The sequence below is a fragment of the Neopsephotus bourkii genome, unplaced genomic scaffold (genome assembly GCF_033783945.1).
Source record: "Neopsephotus bourkii isolate Nb327-2 ecotype Australia unplaced genomic scaffold, CSIRO-AGI_Nbou_v1 NB_1002, whole genome shotgun sequence".
Lineage (NCBI taxonomy): Eukaryota > Metazoa > Chordata > Aves > Psittaciformes > Psittacidae > Neopsephotus > Neopsephotus bourkii.
The window spans coordinates 178,180-202,436 of NW_026901493.1; the positions used below are offsets into that span (position 1 = coordinate 178,180).

The 24,257-nt window shown below is 39.4% G+C and overlaps 1 protein-coding gene across 2 annotated transcripts in view; it reads right to left on the minus strand.

Moving 5' to 3' along the window:
• Positions 1-23,812, minus strand: part of ADAMTSL1 (ADAMTS like 1) — a 183,501-nt gene extending 159,689 nt beyond the window's left edge. The window contains exons 1-2 of one of the 2 annotated variants that reach the window (XM_061359996.1): positions 23,467-23,812; positions 4,605-4,732 (exon numbers count right to left, since the gene is read on the minus strand). In XM_061359996.1, coding sequence (XP_061215980.1) covers positions 4,605-4,732; positions 23,467-23,523 — 185 coding nt within the window. In that variant the 5' untranslated portion in view covers positions 23,524-23,812. The remainder of the gene's footprint in view (positions 1-4,604; positions 4,733-23,466) is intronic. The other variant, XM_061359995.1, reaches the window with a different exon arrangement.
• Positions 23,813-24,257: the final 445 nt, after the last annotated feature.

Sequence of the window (24,257 nt, forward strand, 5' to 3'; positions counted from 1 at the left end):
AATTAAGCTAATTTAGCTAGTTTATTAAACCTAACCTCCAAAGGTATGTCTTGGTGGCTATTTTATTGATCAACCAAGTCAAACTGCAGTAAAACTGAGAGTCATTCATGCAGGTTTACTGTTTTATTCTGCACAATGCAGTCACACTGGGGTGAAAAACCCAGCTAGTGAATCATTCACTTCAGCTAATTTAGTAAGCAGAGCTGGTAGAAAGTATATTTCTTACTGGTGCATTAACTTGCTTGCATTAACAAAAGGCAGCCATGAGCTGAAGGAAAAAAGGGAGGCATTTGAAAAGTGGGGTAAAAAATATATTCCAACAAGTAACAGAGACAATACCAAGCATCTAAACAAATCTGGCACTGTATCATTGTGACTCTCCCATTCATGTTCCCTCTTTTTTCCTTTTTTTGGTGTTTTGTTGTTGTTGTGGACTTTTGTTTGTTTATTTGGCCTTGGGTTTTTTTGGTTGGGGGGTGTTTGTTTTTTGTTGTTGTTTTCGGGGGATTTTGTGTGTGTGGTTTTGGTTTTATTGTTGCTGTTTTGGGGTTTTTTTGTTAGTGCTGACTTTCTTCTGCTACTAAACATACATCCCTCATCTAATGGTGGAAAACCTCCACTCTATTCAGCAGTTTGTACATGGTTTCCCAGAGGTAAGAGTGATGATCTCAAACGCTGACCCCTTTAGCCAGATTAAGGATCCATGAGACTTCATAGCTAGATTAGCACTGTTCTATAAACTTACACAAACTTGTTTCCCGATTCATGCTTCAGCTGGGAAGAGTAGCAACAGATAAGGCTTCTAAGCAGATTGAAATAAAGCCTGCTTATCTGTTATCCTCTAAAATAATTTCCAGGACACCCTGCTTGTCTGCTACCTACAACCTTACTTTACTATAAAGTGATGAATAGTTTGGAACATGATAGGAAAAAAATCACAATTATCTTCCTGCTTAAAAGCCTAGGGACAGTAAAACACCATTGATACTACTGCAGTATTTGTCAATGTACAAAGAGCAATTCTAGCACACAGAGAATATTTTTAGGACCAGAATGGGTGAACTCAGCATATGAGAATTTATAATTTATTTTATGATTTGAAAATGTATTCTGATACAAGGAAATTAAATAAATGCACATGGATTTCGTATAACTAACAAGCAATCAGCTATTTATTACTCTATTCAAGTTTCCTTGAACCACCATATGCATTTATTAATACCTAAATTGAAGGTATGTGAGTACTACTAATTACTATGCTGGATGAAAAATTACAGCTGTACTGTGCATTAGACAGACCACAGCAAATACTAGCCAGACTGCAAGGAAGAGGGCAAAAAACATATTGCAGTGTCTCTCCGCATGCTCTATCTATTAGTTTGGCCCTCAAGAAAAACCGGAGTGGTCTGTGGTTCTCCCCTCTGCAGGTTTTGAATAGTGGAACAGTAATGCTGCATGGTAGCTCATGGTGGAGAGGAGACAGGTGAGGAGTTACTCTTTCCTGAGCTTTGTATACCCCTCCCTTCAAATCTCCAACCTCCCCCCTTCAAATCTCCAACCTCCCCCCTTATCCTCCCAAAAAAACCCAGCGCCACCCCCCCCAAAAATAAAAAAATAAAAAGCAAACAAATGAAAACCCAACCCTGAAACTGAAGGGCAAAACTCTGGAATGATAGAAATAAATACCCCTTCATGTAATATATAATTGGGTTTGGAGATTAGATTAATTTCCAAGTAAGTTGAGGCAAACAAGTGTGATATCAAAAGGAGGTCTGTCTTTTTGTGTAAATAACAAGAATATCTAAAGTTATAAAGGGCTAATGCTAAAAAAAGAGCATGAAAAGTCTCATGTTTTAAGGTTTAGCCTTGTCTTTAACTACTAATTAGCAAAACTTTATTTTCCTGGGGCTTATTCTGCCACCAGAGTTACCCTGTGCTTCTTGCTGTCAGTATGGGATACCAGAAGACATGGTTTACTTTGGCTGACAACTCCGCTTGTAGTATTTATTTGTATTTAATATTTATATTTATATTTATATATATCACTGTCATGCTTAATGTCCCTAGCATAATCAAGATGTTCTAATGAAATGTACTGCTGAACAGCTCCTACCCTTAAATGTTTGCCATCTAAAATACTGGAAAATAGAATTTCTCACTAACACTTTCCATTCTTTCATCACAGCTGCAAAGGCCTAACACAAAACATGTTCCCAAAACAAATAACACAAGCACTAACATAACTTTGGCAAACAAGAGCTGGAAAGAAAGTTTCCTTTGTTTTGCTGCATACACTAATAGTGTTTAGGAATGGACAATTAGTGTTTGCATTTCTTCAAAGTAGATGCACTGGGGTCTCTCTTTTCATGCAATGATCTGAAAGTCACCTCTACTTAACTAAAAGATAGAAGACGTTATGAACATTCTTCCCAGGTTGAGAAATGTTTAGGATTAATTTGTTCCAAAACCTCTAAATGTGTTGCCAGTTTTCATTTGCCAGAAGCATCTAGTATTTTCCTTCACGCTGACATTAAATTATACACAGCAAATAGAAGGATAAACTGTACCAATCACCAAATTGTCCCAGAGACGTGGACGTTTTGTTCTAAACTTGCCAGTTTTGACATACTCATATGTACAGGCTTATTTACAAACCTTCAAAATCTGGATTTCTTCCCCTGCTCCCCCTGTGCCTTTTTTTTTAGTGACTTAAAATGTTTGCCTAGTACATACATTAATTATTTAAAACCTTTATTTAATTAGCAATTGCATGCAGACCAGGAAAAAGTTAAAACTATCACACATTTGGTACTCTGCTGATTCCAGGAGAGATTTTGATGTTTATTATTTACTATCTAGCAGGAGTTCTCCACATAATAAAGCCCTGTATCCTATCCTGGACATGGGGCTTCCATGTCTGAATGGGTCAAAATTTGCATTTAGTTTCTTAAGGCAGGAAGCATTGCTCGTGTACTGATGGGACAATGAAAAATGAGTACTGTGTGATTTATGAGTTTATTCCCTGTTTCAGTGGGGTAGCTTCAGGGACATCCTGAATAGTATAAGAATCAAAAAGAAAAAGATGGGGAGACCCTGCCCAGAGGGAGTGGTTTATACTCACATACTACAGAGCACTATGACTACTACTACTGCCAGTCTTGTGGGGATCCAAGATTTTTCCCCTCTACAAACAGTTCTCAGTGAGAGAGGTGTAGTCACCAAGCTCTTGTATTATTCTGATTCCCCAGGTCTCCTGATATGCCTCGATTCCTTTTACATTAAAGGAACATACAGAAGGTCTCTTATTTTCCCAACTCTGAAAAGGACTGGCAGTTCCTATTACAGAAATTCCTGATTTTAAAGTATTTGCAAAACCACTGTTTACAATGGAACTAACAAGGGATGAGAATTTGTCCCCACATTTAAAACCCAAATTACTGCATCTTTATTTCCATGGAATTGAATAGAAAAATACCTTTTTTTCCCCCACTGGTTTCAGTAGATGTCTTTGCCAATCTTTTCTCCTTCCAGCAGACTTTTGTGCGCTAATAATTGCTGAAACTAGGACTCCAAATTATCCATGGATAAAGCTAAAGAACACAATATTCTATTCTGATCTTATGGCTCAATGGCTTGTGCTGTTTATTGTCCTCACTGAAGAGCATCACATTCTAAAATGTCAGATATAGGAAACAATTTGGAGTGTATTGTTTTATTAAGAACAATTTTATAAGCACATGAAAGTAAATATGAAAGAAACATGCAGGATGTGAAATTGCATTACATTTTTTACACTGTAATATACAAGTTTATCAGAGATGGCAGTAAGCTACAAGGATTGAGTCTGGACTTTTCATTCCTATTCTTCATCAGAAATCTGTTAACATCACATATACCATGTTTACTGTAGGTACAGTAGACAGAAATAATATTTGCTGGAAATATTTTGCAGGCAAAACTTACATATACTATAGGGCGGAAATGATGTCAAATGGCTTGTTCATGTTCTATTGCAAGCTAGTAACTGGGAGGGAAATAAAATCTCAGATGGCTGTCTGGGTACTCAGAATCCACCTTTGCACTGGGCCATTCTGCTTCTGCTTGCTAGGGAGGGTTTGCTGGTATCAAAAACCTCCTGCCTGAATTTTAATTTTTAAGATAGCCTCAGCAGAATTATCCTTCTTTCTTATACAGCTCAAGATGCCATGTTGGGTCTGTTTGATACTTTCATAGGTTCAGTGTAGTTTTAAAGGGGGCCTAAACCAAGTCAATTAGCTGCAATCTGGTACAAGTGTGAAAAGCCTTACTGCTTAAATACTGAAATTGTGGGAATTTCACTTTTCAGTAGCTGGCAGCCTTGCAAGCTGTCCAAGCAACTTCTCTATCTCCATAGGTTCTCACTATGTTTTAAAAGGGTGTTGCCTTATCAAACATGTTGGCTGCTTGCCTGAATAAGTAATGAACCATACTACCATAACTTTTTTGACACTAAGTTGGAAATTTCAATTTAGCTCAAGACCTCAACTGATTATTTCTTATGGTCTGACACATATGAGTAAGTTGAATTCTCCCGTCAGTAATGTGATAAGCATTCACCCACTTACTTGCTGCTCAGGCAGCGTCTCAGTGAATATGAAGCTCCTCCTCCACAAGTGCGCGAACATTCGCTCCAGGAGCCCCAGGCATCCCACTGTGAGTCTCGGTCTTCCTCGGAACGAGCTGTTCTGGAGCTCTGAGGAGAGGAAGTAATTAAAAAGTCAGGAAAATTTACTTAAAGGACAAAAAAAAAAAAATACTGTTGCCCGTTTAACCTTTCTTCTTACTGGATATCATCTTGGTCATGGAAAGCACCAAATAGATCTGTTATTCTCTGACATTCCTACCAATTGGCAGCCAGTTCTTGTAGTAGGGGTTGCTATATGAATTTCCTTTCATCCTTTGAGTATCATACTCTGTCTCAGTTTGAGACTGGTGATGACTATTACAAAACAGTACTTTGGACAATAGTAAGGCCTGGGATTTTTTCTGATTAAAAGGAAGAGGTGGCATACTCTAAACATTAGAAATTGTGTTTCAAAGTTTTGTTGCTGTGTTAGGAACTGTGAAAGGGCCTTCCAAGATGCACTTGGGGAAAAACAGAATCACAACATAGTGAATTAACATGATACAAAGGCATTCAACATAGAGACTTTCATGCACTCACCATGAGGAACTGAAACTACCGCTATTTATCTGTCCAAAGATCTCCTATAAAATTTTCTGGACAAAGATTGCCTAATTGTTTTATCACCACTATTTGCTAGGGATAAACCAGTGTATTTTATTAAAAAAGAAAATGCACACTACCTGAAGGGCTGGAGTTCTCCAGTGTGAGTCACAGACATAGGCAGTGCTATTCTTAATGCTAATGGCTGGGTGCACAGAACTTCTAGAAGTTATGTTAAAGAGCTATAAAGAAGCATCAAACTTTATAAGGAAGCAGCAGCTCTTCTAGGATTAGCTTATAAATGTACAGCAGTATCTGCCTCAAACAATGCAGTCATGAGTGTATCCAGCATTTCATTTTAGGCATGCAAATACACATCAGAAACATAGACCTACGGGGTCACAAATGATTTAACCATTTAGATAGATACTGTTTCTTGAAGACAATATGATTTTGCTCTAAGAAACTAAATGACATACAGAAGCATGCAAAGGTGCACGAAAAATGCCTGTGTCTGATGGAGACTAGGCAGTGTTCTCCTTCACACTTGGTTTGTGCTGTGGGCCAACACCTGGTAAACAGCATTTCTAACTGTATTTGGAATAAATGAGAAGACATGACAACTGTGTGAGGGAAACTTTTCTGGTACACCTTCAACAGAGAAACATCAGCAGGCATTATTGTTAGCCCATATTAAAGGAATCAACTTTAGCTATCAATACTATTTGAGACACAGAGATAGCTCAACTGAAACAACTTCCTCTTCAGTGAAGCTGTCTAAAAGTTTTGTCATTAAATCTGAAACTTGGTCAAATATACCAGCCTTGAACATTCTTATTCACAGGCAAAACCAGAAAATGTTAGCAATGGTTTAGGGCTGTAAAGAGTTTCAATATTTGTCTAAGGAAGATACTAAATTTGCCACGCAAGATCCTGAACAGCCTGTGTCTGTAGACCGAAGGACTAAGTCTGGTACATTAGGATAAGAAATGTGTGTTAATTGGGATTTATCAAGGTAAAAGTTTAACTTTTCAGTATACTTTAAGAAACCAGGCTGCATTATATATGCTAATCATTAATAATGAGAATATGGAAAACATTTATTCATATAAAATTCTGCAAGGGGGTTGCAGTTCACCTACTAGTGTAATCAATGATACTGAATAAAAAGCTAGGCATAAGACTAGCTGGAGTGAAAGCCTCTGTGTGTTACTAGCTGTCTCTCTACTGATCTCAGTTAGGTGGCCAAAGTCTTGCACTGAACTCCATTCTCTTGAAAACACAGAGCCCATAATCTCAGTATTATATACATTTGCACCTTGGTCCCTAGTTTTACGTATATGAAGGATTACAGCTTTGCCAGTGCTGTTCCCAAGGTCACATGAGAGTCTTCCTGCCCTGAGTCATTAGCTCATGGATCAGTATTTACCTTACTCAGGTTGACAGAGTAATTATGTCGTTATATTCCTTCCAAAAGCCTGATACTACTCAGAGATAACACTGGTACAAGAAACAGGGGTAACTAAATGAAAGCTGATCATGTTAACCTGCTTAAGTTATCTCAGACTGCATGCTAAATTGGCAAATTTCTACGGAGATACTCTTTAAAGAAAAAATAATAATTAAGCTTTGCAGGACACCTGTCCGGACATTTTGTCTTCTTTCCCTCTCTTACCATTATTGCTTTCATCAAGATACAGTACAAAACTGATCTTGAAAAGTGAGTCAGTCTCTTTGGCAGGATAGGTTACAAAAGAAAGGATTTTCCGCTTAGCAAACACACCAAATATGGTTATTTCTTTTGAAAGGAAATGCTCAGTGAGTGGCAAGGGTCAGGTGCAGGACCAGCAGCACACCAGGCTGGCCACCCAGCCACATCTCCCCAGCACTGCACAATAGTCCCCTGCTGCATTGCTCATGCTCCTGCTCATGGACCCTTCAATAGTACAAGTGCTGGGTTTTAAAATCAGAGTATTTTAAAAGGCAAATACACAAATGACACAAAGAAGGTTAATCAGTTTCAAAGACCTTTAGGATCTGGTGCAAAGCATTCTGAGGTCAAATGTAAGCTCCATCAAATTAAAGGGGTTTAGCAGCAGAACAGTAGAAGAGCACCCAACACAATTTGTAAAGATTTTTTTTTTAATTAATTAAATAAATCCTGTGAATGAAAAGGGAATTAAATGAAGCATACAGAAGGCAAGCTTTCTTCAGAGAGCTCTCCTGAAGCCCTTCATGCTGTCCTATCTTAGCACTTTTGCCAAATGGAGATTGCCAGATATGCTACATAAAATGATTATTCTATGGTGCGGCTAACCTCCATTTTCATTTTGCTTCATGTTACACAGTTCACAGTAGCATTTTGAACACATGTAGTACCTCATTCTGCAGAACAGCTTTTGGAAAATAGTTTAGATGGGTTAACTGAATTAGTTTTTTGTTGCTGTAACATTTAGTATGATGTAATTTTGCTTTATTTAATTTTATTTAAATTAATTTAGACTGTGATTTGCCTATTATTTGCCTAATATTTGCCTAAAATTAGATTTGCCTAATAAGTGTTTAACAATTATTTGACACTCTCAATTTATCCTACCTTTATTAAGTGCAAAAGAATTTCACCTCAACACAATAATCGCAAGGGTAAAAGTAAAAATTCAAATAAAATAAGTGAACAAATTCTGACTATGTCCAGATGTGAGCCATCCTTCTAGGATACAATCTCATTAACATTAACATGTCAGATAAGAGGAACAACACACCAATTTACTGACATTATTCCAGCTGACTGCTTTCTGAAGGGTATCGTTTAACAAAAATGTGTGTTTGCACTTTAAGTCTTCTAAAAAGAAAATGTGTGTCTGTGCTTTTAGTTTACATGGAAACAAGTACCTTCAAACTGCAAATGGGTGCCTGTCTGGATCACTCACCACTGGTTGGAAGCCCAAGGACATAATTAAAAAAGGTTGCAAGGTAAAGTCGTGTGAACCAAGTACTCTTACCTCATCACAAATTATAAGGATCAGCAAAGCTAGACAGTATTATGGTCCAATTTTTTCTGAAATAAATTGTACTCCCACCTGGAGGAGAGCCATGTGCCTGTTATTTGCATTCCAAGATTTGTTATAAGACCTATATATTCCCAGAAAGCATGTGATCTCAAGCTGGAACAGGCTCCAAGTTTTCTTTTAACAAGTGGAATAAACATAATTCATTTCAACTTCATCCATATTTAATGTTAAAGAAAATAGAGCAGTTTTCCCTCTTGTAAACTACACAGTTAAGATTGAATTTGAAATTCTAGCAATGCCTGAAAAATCATTTTAAATCTGAAGATTGCTTGTTGCAGCTTCAAAAAATATATACCGTTACTTGCTAAGAAGTCACTGCCTGGAACAGATTTTTCTAAAGTATCTTATATCACTAATTAATAATTCCTACCCGCTAAGACACAACTAACCTGAGGGTGATCCTTCGGCTACAAAGCAACACAGCAACTCTGGAAGAAATGAGCTTTAGGACTCCCCAAAAAATTCTCTAATAAGAAAGAGAAGGAACACCTTCTGCTTTTGGACAAGAAAGCAAAAAAGGAACATGTGTACAAAATGAAATCACTGTCAGTGGTTAGGGCACTCAGGTTAAGATTTTTGCAAAAGGGTTAAAAAAAAAAGCTTTGTGAACTGAACAGAGGATTTTTTATAAATTAAAATAATCTGACACAATCACATAAGACTACAGGAGCACAGTATCCAATTTTATACTGAAAAAAAATTAAATCCAGCATCAGTGTCTAATAGTGATTTATGAATTTATTAAAGAGTTGTCAGGCATTCATGTTATATTCAGACCTGGAGATGAACAGCAGGTCTTTCGTACCCTCACCATTAACACACAGTACACAGAAATAATTTAAACTGTCTGGGAGAGTATGTAAAAAACATGATAACTGTCACACCTGCTAAAATCACAGCAGCTGCCTGGCCATTCAGGAGCTGCATCCCTCATGAAAGAACCATGTTTCTTCTAAGAGCTTGTGTGTACATGTGTGGCTGCACAGAGGGAGGAACATGAAAAGCAGCAAGAACTCTGTTCATGTCCTGGGACTTATAAAAGGAGTTCAGGCTTAAGAAAATCAATCTTGGATGTGTACTGGAATTGAATTTAAAATTTTGTTTGGAACTGTGCTATCCCTACAGAATCCAACTATTTGACACTGTCACACAGTGACATATGTGCAATGTGTATAAATGCAGTTCATGTTGTTTAATTGCTCCTCAGTTTCTGAGGGTTCCAGTCTTCCCCCCCATTCAGCAAAACATTGCTAAAGTAATACTTTTTCAAGCATGAAGTATGTTCCCTAGGTTAAACAGCAATACTGATAGTGGAAAATGCAGCTAACCTCTTATTGGACTACAGAATTGATGCAGACTTTAAGCCACAACTATTTCCCAGATGATATGCAACACTGGGTTTGTTTAAGAAATTTAAATCATCTGGTTCTTATCATATTCCCGCTGTTTAGGGGCATGATGAACTGTCAGTGACAATATGCAAGGCTCCTCTGAGGCCATTGCCTAAACTTGTCTTCTGCTACTGTGAAAATGATATTAGAGACAGAAAAACAGTATTTTTCCCTATTATGTGGCCTTTCTGCTCTCCCTTTTCAGACACATCCAAGTGTATCCCTATGTGAATTCTTGCCAATCCATACATTCTCCTCCTTTGAGTAAACCCTGATCATCCTTTGATGTTTGTCACTGAGAACAAATATATACTTCACACAGTACTGAAATGTTGTCTGTAATAAACCAGAAGAAACTGCTCTCAACACTTATGTAGTAGGTGTGTAACACCAGGAGACAAGGCCAGAGACCTCATCTCCTTTTAAGAAACATTTATTTCAAAACTTCAACCAGTGTAAATATATGGTTTATAAGATTTTATTTGCACAATATTGTGTATCTTTGTTGCGTTTCATCCAAGGTAACAGCTGGATTACAGCTCATATGGGAAATTGCCTGGAAATCTCTGGCTTTTGAAGGAAGGCAAGGCAGAACAAAATCACAGCCAGTTGAATTAATATTGGTAATTACTGTCAAACAAAATGTTAACATGCAAGACATTCCTGACTAGCTGCTGAAACTTTTCAGAGTGAATATCTTGGAAATATCTTAAGTAAAATATTCTGACACATCCAGTTTGCAATGTACAACAAAAATGTCTAATGCATCTAGGCAGAGAGTTGTACATTGTTGTAACCAGTACTGTATGACCGAGCACATCCACTTTTCCAACAGAACTGTACCATACTGAAGAAAGGGCTTGTTAAAATAAGCCTTACCATAGAATCATAGAATAGTTAGGGTTGGAAAGGACCTTAAGATCATCAAGTTCCAACCCCCCTGCCATGAGCAGGGACACCTCGCTCTAAACCATATCACCCAAGGCCTCGTCCAACCTGGACTTGAACACTGCCAGGGATGGAGCATTCACAACCTCCCTGGGTAACCTATTCCAGTGCCCCACCACCCTCACAGGAAAGAATTTCTTCCTTATATCCAATCTAAACTTCCCCTGTTTCAGTTTAAACCCATTACCCCTTGTCCTACCACTACAGTCCCTAATGAAGAGTCCATCCCCAGCATCCCTATAGGCCCCCTTCAGATACTGTAAGGCTGCTATGAGGTCTCCACGCAGCCTTCTCTTCTCCAGGCTGAACAGCCCCAACTTTCTCAGCTGATCTTCATATGGGAGGTACTCCAGCCCCCTGATCATTCTCGTGGTCCTCCTCTGGACTTGTTCCAACAGTTCCATGTCTTTTTTATGTTTAGGACACCAGAACTGTACACAATACTCCAAGTGAGGTCTCACGAGAGCAGAATAGAGGGGCAGGATCACCTCCTTCTACCTGCTGGTCACACTCCTTTTGATGCAGCCCAGGATACGGCTGGCTTTCTGGGCTGCAAGCGCACACTGCTGGCTCATGTTCAGTTTCTCATCAGGCAACACCCTCAGGTCCTTCTCCGCAGGGCTGCTCTGAATCTCTTCTCTGCCCAGCCTGCAGCTGTGCCTGGCATTGCTCTGACCCAGGTGTAGGACCTTGCACTTGGCATGGTTAAAATTCATGAGGTTGGCATCAGCCCACCTCTCAAGTGTGTCAAGGTCCCTCTGGATGGCATTCCTTCCCTCCAGTGTATCAACCGAACCACACAGCTTGGTGTCATTGGCAAACTTGCTGAGGGCGCACTCAATCCCACTGTCCATGTCAGCGACGAAGATGTTAAACAAGACCGGTCGCAACACCGATCCCTGAGGGACACCACTCGTTACTGGTCTCCAGCCGGACATTGAGCCATTGACCACAACTCTTTGCGTGCGGCCCTCCAGCCAGTTCTTTGTCGACCGAGCGGTCCATTCATCAAATTGATGTCTCTCCAGTTTAGAGACAAGAATGTCCTGTGGGACAATGTCGAACGCTTTACACAAACCCAGGTAGATGACATCAACTTCTTTACCGCTGTCCATCAGTTCTGCAGCCCCATGACAGAAGGCCACCAAATTGGTCAGGCAGGATTTCCCCTTAGTGAAGCCATGCTGGCTCTCACCAAGCACCTTGTTGTTTTTCATGTGCCTTAGCATGCCTTCCAGGAGAATCCGCTCCAAGATTTTGCCAGGCACAGAGGTGAGACTGACTGATCTGTTATTCCCTGGGTCATCCATTTTCCCCTTCTTGAAAATGGGGGTTATATTTCCCTTTTTCCAGTCGTTGGGAACTTCACCTGACTGCCATGATTTTTCAAATATGATGGCCAGCAGCTTACTGACTTCATTCGCCAGCTCCTTCAGGACCCGCGGATGGATTTCATCAGGACACATGGACTTGTGCACGTTCAGATTTTTAAGATGGTCTCGAACCAGATCCTCTCCTACAGTGGGCCCAAGGTCTTCATTCTCACAGTCCCTGTGTCTGCCTCCCAAGACTTGGGTGGTGCTGTCAGAGACTTTGCTAGAGAAGACCGAGGCAAAGAAGTCATTCAGAACTTCAGCCTTCTCCAAATCCTGTGTATCCTTGTGAGGAGCATAATTCCCTGGAAGCATTGGGATTCCCATGACAATAGCGGTCCTCCGCTCCAAACAGATATCTACCTGTTTCATTCACCTCTTGAACGCAGAGGTCCCTGACCAGCCTTAGAAACATAACGAAGGAGTTAACAGGAATGAATGCCAACCTATTTTCCTTTACCACGGGGGCTGCTTCAAAGTCAGGATGGATGAACAGTGTTTAGCTGCTGTGGTGGATAACTTGCCTTTCCATTATCGTCACTGTAAAGATGAAACAGGATTTCAGCCTCCAGACCTGCCAGCCTCCAGAAGGACCACTCAAGCTGGAAAAACCTGCCTACCTGGCATTCATAACAAAGTAATGGGAGTTCTGCTCTCACAGAAGTTAAAAAAAGATGAAGAAAGAAAATGCCCCTGTGCCCAAGCTGCCAGAGCTGTTTATTGCAGATGAGATGCTCAGCAACCACAAGTGCAATTACTGATTAACTGCATGCTGTTCCATGTGGCCAATTCAAAGAGATGCCTACAGAACTGTTCAAACTACAGCCAGAACACTGATTTCTCTGGCAAACAACCTGGAAAGAAAAGTAGCTGCAATGAGTGCTAGATGTTTTGAAGCAGCTATACCTTGTACACTGGCTTCCCTGCTCCCTGGGGGGCAGCAGCTCCCTCCTACAGGGTGTGGGGGCTGTTAGCTGAGCAGTGGCAGCCCACTGGCCACCTTCCACAGTTTTGGAAATGAACTGAGGAATTTTTGCCTCGTTTGCACTTGCAAGACGAAGCAAAAGGCCTTTGAGGGAGTAAAGAGAGTATTTCCTATGGAAAACCCCTGGCACAGGAACCCTTGATCTGAGTGACTCCATGCCTCAAGGAAGGCGCTGGCACAGGAGCACACACATGTGAGGGTATATACTGCACTTAGGGTAATTACTGTATGTTTAGACTTCACTAGTGCAGATAAATGGGCCGGGATTAATTTTTTTCTTTTTTTCTTTCTCAGCCTCTTAAGAAGGAATAAAAAAAAAGTCAAAATCTCCTTCTGGATAGGTTTTATTTTACCCTTTCTTCAGGATCCATCATTTAGACAAAAGGGAAAGACACCCTGGTTAAAAACGGGAGAAGAAATCTCACTGAGATATTCTCTTGCAGGTTTTCAGTTCTTTTTCAGCTCCCATGAACACAGACACCTGACATACATGCAGCTAGCTTGGTTCCCAGGGACATAAGTAAAAATTTGCTGTATTAGTCCTTGTCAGCACCGAGTTTCTTTTTTGTCTTCTTTTAACAAGCACAGTCATGCAAGGCAGGCTCATTACTAAGGGAACAGAAAAAGGAAAATTACGGCATGTTTTCATTTTGCACAGGAAAGCAAAGGTTAATCGAGAGGAGAATAATCACTCCTCCCTTCTTATTCATGTATGACCTGATATGGTCATTGCACAAGTAATAAGGACAAAGTGCCCCACTGAACTCTGTTTCTTGAAAACAGAAATATCTGTAGTCTGAGTGTAGTGGACACTTGTACCATTTGACAGTCATTAGCTCTGCACATCAAGTGCTCTCTGAACGATAAAAACATTGCCAGTGCTTTCCCCATAGTCCCATGGGATTCTTTCTGCTCTGAAGCAAGGCATACAGTTGTATATACGCAGTCTCTTAAAAGTTATAATAAGGAGTACACAGTTCTAGTCTGCAACAAAACTGGGAAGCAGTGATGTACAGCAATCTCAGGGCTTTAGGAGCTGAACAGCCATTTTTAAGGTCCTTTCCAACCCTAATTATTCTATCATTCTGTGATTCTATGATTCATAAACCTGGACTGGGAGTTGTATCCCAGGAGAAATATTCCAAACATGAGGTTATTTCTTCTTCTAAAAGGGCAGCAGCTAGCTGGGGGTATGGGCTGCTGGCAGAGGATGGAGCTGACACCGCATCACTTCAACGTGGTGCATACTGCACTCCCTGTAACATTTTATAACAGTGCCTTATAAAACTCAGATCAGTCCTATCTCTCACTCTACTTAGCCATATGAAAATACACACCAGGAGAGTGATGTGAATACAAGAGCTTGCTTTCTTGCTTTCACAGACCTGAGTTACAACACCCTGTTGTATTTAAACCGTGCTGTGCTGGTGTAACCACCAGGCATGGGTGATCCAATACAGAGCAAGTTCAAGCTGGCTCAGCCTCTGAATGTGTTGCCCAATTCACTCAGAAGGGTTTTTGAGGCTAGGACTGGTTCAGAGGCAGAATGGGTGAAATCACTTTCCAGAATTTGGAGCCCACCCAACAACATGGGTTTAAAAGTGCATCTCACGTTTGAGGACTTTGGGTTTGTCTTTCACATAACAAGAACTGCAGCTGGGGAAGAGCTCGCAAGGCACACAGAAAGAGAAAGAGAGAAAAGTAAAACTGTTAACTGCTATCTGTGACAAGGCCTATTGAATGCCAAGTGTTTTCTAAGTGGTGAGAAGTGAAAATTTGTGTTGGTTGGGCTGTGCTTGTCAGCTTCAACAAAAAAAAAGGCAAGGTACAGCTGACAATCCCAGCTCCACAGGTGAATCATTGTCTCTGCAAATAGGGTAATATACTTAAGTGTATTGATGGTATATTAGCCATTTTTTCTTGCTTTACTAAACCGGCGTTAAGGTTCAGATATTCACACAGCTTACCTCCCTGTGCAGGTCACAACATCCAACAGTGAGTCATCTTATGTGCACTAAACCCCATGTGGACTGGATTTAGAAACTCTCTTTCCAAAAGTCTGAGCTAGAAGACCTTGTCACAACAGCATAGACTTTACTAGATTTGTAAGCAGTAAGACGGCTCAGCCTCCTCATGAACAGTTCAGAACATTAAGTCAAGATGCCTTAGGTTGCAGCAGGAGGATAGCATTCTCTGATCAGAAGGCATTATAGAGAAGAGAGAACACCTCTTCAAAGATTTGTGTAATTTCAGATAAACATCTGCAATTATGAGTTATATTCAAAATACATGAAGCCTCTTATTCTTCTGATGATCTGCCATCTCCCTCAGTTACCTCATGGAGCTGTGTATGTGTTTATTTTAACAATAAGGGGCCATATCAAGGGTTGAAACATTAAGCCTCAGTGGAGGCGGGAGAACTGAAAATTGAAAGGGAAATATTTATGTAAAAATACAGGGAGGCAGAGAGAAAAAGGGAAGAAAGGAAAACAGGAGGGAGGGAGGGAGAGAGGCAGGAAGGAAGGGAAGGAAGGAAGGGAAGGAAGGGAAGGAAGGAAGGGAAGGAAAAAAGGGAAGGAAGGAAGGGAAGGAAGGAAGGAAGGGAAGGAAGGGAAGGAAGGCAGACAGGAAGGCAGGAAGGCAGGAAGGCAGGAAGGCAGGAAGGCAGGAAGGCAGGAAGGCAGGAAGGCAGGGGGAGAAGTAAAGTAAATAAATTATAGAGAAAGATCAAGGTCCCATCTCATAACAAAATATATAGGGAAGACAGGAAAGGAAAAGTGATCGTGGGACCCCTAGGAATTAACTAGAAAATTCAGAATTTATCTGACAGATTTATTACCCCCCTTTATAGCCCAGTAATTGATCTCAAATTAATTACTATGTTTATTTAAAAGAGAATACACTCAATTGTTGAGAGTTTGCAGTGCCAGGGTGGAGTTGTTTGGTGGTGTTTTTTTTTTTCCCCTTTTTATTTTTTTCTTTTCTTTTAATAAAATTATAGAATCATAGAATGGTTTGGGTTGGAAGAGACCTTAAAGATCACCTAGTTCCAACCACCTTCCACTAGACCAGGTTGCTCAAAGCACTGCCCAATCTGCACTTGAATGCTGCCAAGGACGGAGCAGCCACAGCCTCTCTGGGCAACGCATGCCAGCACGTCACCATCTTCATAGTGAAGACTTTTTTCCTAATATTTAACCTATATCTCCCCTTTGTCAGTTTAAAGCTATTCCCCCTTGTCCTGTCACAAGATGCTCTTGTGAAAAGTTCCTCTCCAGATTTCCTGTAGGTCCCCTTTAGGGACTGGAAGACTTTTATAAGGTCTTTCCCTGAGCCTCTTCTTCTCTACTGAAGTTGGACTGAACGATCCCAACTCTCTCAGCCTATCGTCATAGGAGAGGTGCTCCATAAGGACTTAAGCACTTTCAGAATATAAGCTGCTGCCACTTCATGCTGCCCTCTAAAATCACAGGTGATGAAAATATTCACGTTTCTATTGCTTTCACCAAATAAATGACACATAAACACTTTGGAGCCAGTATGCTGCATAGAAATGCATTCCTTTCTATGCCAGTCTTCAGTTTTGGTAAGGTGTGATAAAGCACTCCCTCTTGTCCTGGTGCTCATCAGCACTAATGGATGACTGAGGCCATCGTAGAATGATGAGACTGCTAAAGTTTGGATTAGCAAAGCATATTTAAACTGTGGCAGCTCAAGTTTTCAGTTTCAGAGATTATTATCGAGTTACCTCCCTCTCCCCTTCAGCTAATTCAGATCTTTCATCTTTAAAACATGGCCCTAGCTAGACCTTTAAGGAACATATTTGCGATATCACAGTAACTTGAAAATCCCCCATTCTTTTAAAAAGTTACAGAAACCATGAAAATGTTATATCCAATGCACATTTGCAATCATAATCCACCCACATACCAAAATGAAAAAATAAAAGGCAACCCTGGGCTTTTAAGGGCAGTTATATTTTCCCTCAACAACAGATGCTTTTAACAGTCCAGGGTGAAAGAAATATGGAGATTTAAATAAGCCAGTAAGTAAGTAAATAAATAAATAATCCACTAATCGAATGCCAGCACAAGAACAGTAGATCTTATTGCTTCCTTTATTCCCTTTCATATCTTAGTCTGTTGACAAAGAGCAGGATCTGAACAATACACTAGCTAACTTCAAACAGGGACTGAGATTATATCCAACAAAGCTAGAAGGGGAAACTTGACACCCGTACAGTACATTCATATGGAAACAAAATGAGTTACATTTGTTTTATGGGACAGTTTGAATTTATAATAAGTTGCATGTAATTTCCTGTCTCATTTCTTGAGCACTCTTGGAATTTATTTCAGGATGTCTTACATTATCACACCCCCTCCTCCCCTCCGCCCTGACACCCTCTCAGCTGAACTTGCTCTACAAGAAGCCCCTGAAAGTCAGAAATCCCAGGGCAACCTCTAAAAGGTTGAAGCTTTGGAAGGAGTTTATATAAAGACAGTGAAAACCAAAATGGAAACTGTGAAGATTAATGTATGGTAGAATAAGCCTATAAGTAGTGTCCAAATAATTCACAGGTGGCAGAACTATTAAGATTTCTACATATGATTGCCTTGGAAGCAGATTAAATTTCACAAGTACAGAGCTTTCCCTCCCCCAGTAACCTGTCTACACAGCCTTCCAATTTCACCACAACGTCAGCTACTTTTATAAGAAATTTGGAAAAGTTGGGTTTTGGCAGCATACAGAAAAGAAAAAAAATGCTTATATATAAAATGAAATTCTAATCAGTGGACTTAAAGGGAGGTAAAAAAAAGTAAAAAGCTGGAAATGCACCTAGAGTTAGTAATCTCTGATATGGTAACATCTCAGTCAGTGAAGCAGAGAGAAGATCTTGGCCTACAGTAAGCTTTAATGTGTACACTCAGATTCAGGCCACAACAAACCGACAGCACGCAGCAAAGGTCTTATTTTGAAAATAAAATACAATTGGCCTCTCAGTGGCTTCACAAGGAGATATTAATGACCAGTGCTTTATGGAGGTGTTTAAATTACTCTTGTGCATGACATGTAAAAGATCAAAATGGAAACTTATTAAACGAAAAAACACTTCAGTACTTATTAAATGAAATTCAGTACAAAGTCTAAGCAGGTGAAATTCAATATAGCTCTACTGTAGTTAACAGAGGCAAATCAATTTATATAGATGAGTATTTGCTCTTAAATCTCAGCTAATATTGCGCTTATGAACCATTATGTTTGTAATAACAGTTAGTATGCTGAGAATGGTATTTGCCACTTCCAAAAAGAAAGGCAAAAACTTTAAAGGCTGAGGATCTCATGCAATTATGAGAGAGCCTTCAACAGAGACAGGTAAGAGACTGCATACAATAATCTTTAAAGACAAATGAGACATTTGGGAGTGGCATCTTTCAAACCATGATACCAGCCTTTAAATCTTTTTAGAATCAATAATGCCCAATAGACAACCCTCTCTCTTTGTCCTGTGTGCACAAAGAAAAATGTTGTCTGATTAAAATATGTCTGAACATGTACAGTGTCTCTTAGAGTGCATGATGGCAAATCTCAGACCTATGATGAAATGCTTTACATTCCCTTACACAGAAGGACATCTAAATTAATAGATTGCAATAAGCACTGTCTAGTGTTGATTCGTATTCAACACTACACAGGGCTAAAATCTCAGAGAAGATTTTCCATCACTCCATAAAATGTATATCTCTTGATTATTTCCTTTATTTTACCTGAACATATATTTGAGGAATGTTATAAGACCTTGAATAACCAAAGCTGGCCAGCTATTTGGTAAGACAAGCCTACCGTCCATTGGCTGATATGAAAATTTGGACATGCCGAAAGCTAAAGTTATCCATTCCTGTATGTCAGTTAGTAAGAAGTTGTGTTTCATACCAGAGTATAATGTCTGATACAATTAGGCATTCCATGCCAGCTTTTGATTAGGTGCTGTACATTGCATGAGAAGAGTTTTTTCATAACTATCTTTGACTTGGCTGGAACAAGTAATTTTCTCCTTTGCCTGCTCCCCATCCTGATACCATAGCATCTGGTGCTTGATGTGCACTTACTTGTTTTTCAGCTATCTTCAGCTTTCTGATTGCTTCTGTAATGATGATCTTATTACTCTGCTTTATTTCCTCATATGAGAGAACACACGACTCTGTGGCAACAGATTTCAATTTCCCACTTTTCTTCCACATAATTATTACTGTAGCTCTAACTTTTCTTACAAGCTTAAGAAAGTAGCTATGAAAAGGAATAGAAACAACAGTGCCATCTGCAGATTTGACAAGACAGCAGAAAACAAGAGGTTGTATTTGGATGGTTAACAACACATTTACAATGGATTAAGTTTTTGTTTGCTTCAGTGAAAATTCAGTCATGGACAGATTGATGCCCCTCTTTTAGAGACTTAGTTGTCTGGGCATGTGTACTACATATGCTTTACATTGAGTCCTGAACCTTCTGAGTATATGAGTTTGTCCACCTGACAGATCCATGACTAAGCATATTCTAATGAATACGAGCATATTCTAATCTTCAGACTCATCACTGTGTTTAATTTCAGGGTTTGTCATGCTCTGTCAGACATGTGAATCTAGTAAAAGTCATTAAAACAAAATGTGTTTAGCTTTACTGACACTGATGAAGCAGACCAATAGGTCAACAACTTCCACTGACTAAAGTCTGAAAGAAAAAACTTCCATCACACAATCTTAGCTCAGCTCATCCATGCCTTTGCACTTGGTAGAAAAAGAGTAAACAAATAATGTACTTAAAAAAAATCCCAGCAACTGAAGCAAGAGATCAGTAAATTAAGTCCAAACACAAAATTCTAGAGTCATGTAAGAAGTCGTAAGTACACACACCTAGTAGCATCTAGACTTCCACATACTAAATCATTTACTTGTATACATGTGAAGCATCAGGAGTAGAGCAGCAGTGGTCACAAACCACAGTGGTGAGAAATTTTACACTCTGTCACATGAATAAATCTTAGGTTTGTATAGCTGAACTCTGTATTTTAGCTCATCTTTACCCAACTGACATGACCAAGTGCCAATCTGTACATATACTTGACTACGGATGGAAACATATGTGTGCGCATTGGATCTGTACAGGAAATAACTCCTTCTGTACAGCTACAATTGTAGAAACAGGAGCAGGCGTACAGCAGAAAGACCTATCTACACATAAAAGGAAAAAATGTCAAGCTTTGTACATTCAGATGTAAACAAGAAACATTGTATTCATTCCACTTTCTAATTGTGCTTGTGGTCATCCAAGACAGACCCAGATAGATAATAGGGGGTTGTAACGCCAAAGAGCCTGGAAGGAATGGACTATTGTATTTGACTATTTTCCATGTACAAATTAGCACAGCAAAAGAAAGAAATCCTGCAGAAAAACACATGTACTTTATTACAGTTCCTAGTGTTACTTCTGTAAATACCACAACAGCAAGAGAGAGAGAGCTAAAAAAAACTGTTGGAACAGATGCAAATAACAAATGCAAATGTGATTCAGTGCCCTTCTGACGTGAAGTGACCTGAGTTCAAGTTCAGATGAACACATAGCTGGTTATGGTTTTGGCTACATTTCCTTTCAGTTGAACAACTGTGATTTGCTTGTGTTAGGCTTTTATTTTTAAATGCTTATATAGATTTAAAAATATATAAATAAGTATATATAGGCAGTATAAATACAAAAATATAACATATATATTTAAATATATATAGAATTTTAAATATATAGAAATATCTTTAAACCATTAGAAAGGGAAATCTTCAGAACAGAATGTCTGCTTTCTTCTGTTTCTCCTCAAAGTTGTGTGCTAATATGTCTGTGGCATGAAGAAATTCACAGAGCAACAAGCAAAATTCTCCAAATACCAGGTCCTAATTTGAAAGAGAGAAACTATCTTTTCAAGTTACTTTCAGCCAAATGCTACTTTTTCAAGACAGGTGTACCATGTTATGGCTCAAAGTTTCAAAATTAGCTGTGAAAGTACGTAACTGCCATTTACACCAGGGAAACAGGGGTCTGGGTATGGAGTAAGTTCTAGAATAACTAACAAATAAACTACTGACTCCCCAGACCTTATTCGAGCACCACCCATACTGAAAATGAATACGATTTCTGCTGAACAAGCTTAAGATGGAGAAGTGAGCAATACTAACTACCGAAGCACTCCAGGCAGTACGTCCTGAAGTCAACTGTATCTGCTGGCTAACAAGGGAAACAGAGCTGTTGCTGCTGATACTGCCTGTAGGCTTGTTCACCCCCTTATATAATGTGTGCATGGGCTCTCTATGTGTCTGGGCTATGCATCTTCCTTACTGAGGCAAGGATGTGGAACAAAGACTTTAGGTGTTACTCTGCTCTACAGTGTCTTACTGAAAATACAGGAACATGTGATAAAATATTACGACTAATCCTGTAAATGCTTCTTACCTAACCATAGAGCTTACAACTATGAACTTCTGCTGATGTTACTAGAGCGCTACATGACTACTGGCTGCTTGTGTTGCTCAGTGTAAGACAGGGAGTTTAGAGAGATGCAAGGTGAAACACATAATCCAAATGCTGATTGTCATAGTTGTCAAACTCATTTCACCTACTTGACTAAAGGCTAATAGCTATAAGGCCTCTTTTCCATCTCAAAAACATCCATGAACATCCTACCATGACCTGTGTGAACTCATGCTGCAATAAACTGCAATAGTAACATGCACACCAAGTTATCCTACAACTTATCTCTATTCAAGCTCTAAGTCAAATTCTTGCATGTTTACCTAGCCTCCTGCTGAAAGCAAGAGATTTTCCTGAGTATGGAAGGAACAAAAGAATGGCCTGACTAAAAAAAAACTAAATAAAAAAAATTAAGCTTGCTTCACATCACTATACTTAAGGCACAATGAAATTTGGTGGTAGGTGTGGGGAGGAAATCTCTTGAGGCAGGGTAAGTCATATGAATACAAAATAGTATAGTATGGAATATAACGCATAATAGTTGTCAGCATAATGCACCATTTATTTTCATGAATTAGGGACTGAGAACTTAATTCACAAGCAGCAGATTGAAGTACAAATGTTATGAGTATGACCTTAATATGAGACCAAATCCTGCAGTTCTTACACAGCCTTGTTGAGTCATATGTCCTGTTGATCTTCCCTAAATTAGGACTGCATGATTGGCTCGTAATATATTACAGTCATCAGGTTATAAACTTCTAATTTTCATAAATGAAAGAGAATCTATGCTAACTTTATGCCATTTTGTGTGAATTCAGTATTTTAAGTGGAAAATAGACTTCTAACAAAACAAAAATTTAAGATCAATCCAGATAGATAACATTTTTTATTTCTAGTGATTAATTAGTATTTAGGGATTCTAAATCCAAAAAGTTGTGGTTTTTTTTTTTAAATCATAAGATAATTTTTAATAAGCAATTCAAATAGGGTTATTCCAGTGTTTATGTCCCCATGGGGCTATTAAAAAACATGCTAAGATTAGTTCACAATGGTTACTGTAGATCATTGTATACAGACAAATAAGAAGTCACAAGCTGCTGTAAAGTTCATATATTTCTTTAATATTCTTTGCTATGTGGATTACTACACTCAGTCAAATACTCAGAAAAAGACAACGTATCTATATGCCAAGACAACTATGGTGTCAAATGTGTGCACATGAATATTCTTACTGAAGATTTTCTGATAGCAAGCATACAGCCCATACTTATGAAATTAAGTAGGAGTCAAAATGGAACATTTAATATCAATCAAAGAGCAGAGCTACAGCTCTCAGCTACAGAGCATCCTATCCGGATAATCATGGGAAATATGCAAGAAAATCATATAGTAACCATCAGCTTTACAGCCCTAACGTATACAGATATCATATTACATATCTTGCAAAAGTTGGTATAAACTTCTTGTAATGAGTCACAGCAGTAATGAAGGCTCACTTAAGCTGGCTGCAGGAAAAAGTTCAGTACATGCTGCACAAAGTTTCTCTGCATGTGCACAACTGAAAAATATTTCCTCTTTTCCACTTGTATATTTTTTATTATTTTATTTTTTTTTTTTTTTAGGAAGGAAAAAAATTCCTGGAACATTACAGTGTGATATAGTTTGATTTAAAGAGGGGAGAAACATCTCTTCCCTAAACCCAAAGCAGTTAAATCACCATTCACAGGTCGTTGCTCTTCAACTTTATAAAACTGATGCCAACATCAAGTTCTTGGTTCTACCTGCAGCAACCCACAGTTATCAAGGCTCCAAGCCTGTAATGCTTTAGAGAGGATAAGATTTACACGATTTGCTCAAAACAATCTTTCTCAAACTGCAATCTTACAGCTTAAAACCATACCCATCCACACATATACACACAGATACAGTATCAGCTGCAAGCAATACATTTTTGCAGGAAAGAAACGGAATTTACCAGGACGAGGTAAGTCAGAAGCAGGGTGCCAGCAGTTGTCCAGCGGCAGCCCTCCATGGCTGGGTCTGTGCTGGCCCTGGGGTGGGACACCGCAGAAGCTGCGAAGTGCTGAGCTGCCTGTTGTCACATCCAGCGCTGGTGCGAACCTTCAGCCCCGCTTCTCCGCCTCTATCAGCCCTGCTCGCATTTCCTGACCCAGGCGTGGGTGGGTGGGTTGGAACTGCGGGGAAGCGCTCACCAAGCCGATTAGCAGCCAATTCCCCTCCTGCTAGTTAGATGCAGCACAACAACGCCAAGGGGTCCGGGAAAGCATAGCAGTGAAAGACAGAGGGAAACTAAAGAGAGAGAGAGGAGGAGAAGAAGGAGGAGAAAGGCAGATTGGCACAGCTGAAAGGAGTGCTCTGCCTTCAGCTAGCCACCCTCCACGAGTTCTGCTCTACCACTTGCCATAAACAGCTCGTGCTTATTGCTAGGTCAGTAGCTCTCCTCCTGAGTGTTCATTGTTCCAGACAGGAGGGAAATTTAATCTGCGTCAATACATAGCATATGCCATAAAAGGCACCAAAGTCAGAAAAATGCTCTCTGGAACCCTTTTATGCCATTCGTTTAGCAATAAGGGAATCTGCCCCTGCTCTGAAATTGTCAAGCACGAATTTTTCTAACAGGACAAAGTTATAGTCTGTCACTACTTTTTTCTTCTGGGGGAAATTAAAAAAAAAAAAAAAACACGAAACTTATTCTCTATCAGAAGGAAAGTAAGCTTTCAGGAGGAAGAATTTAGCACAGGAATG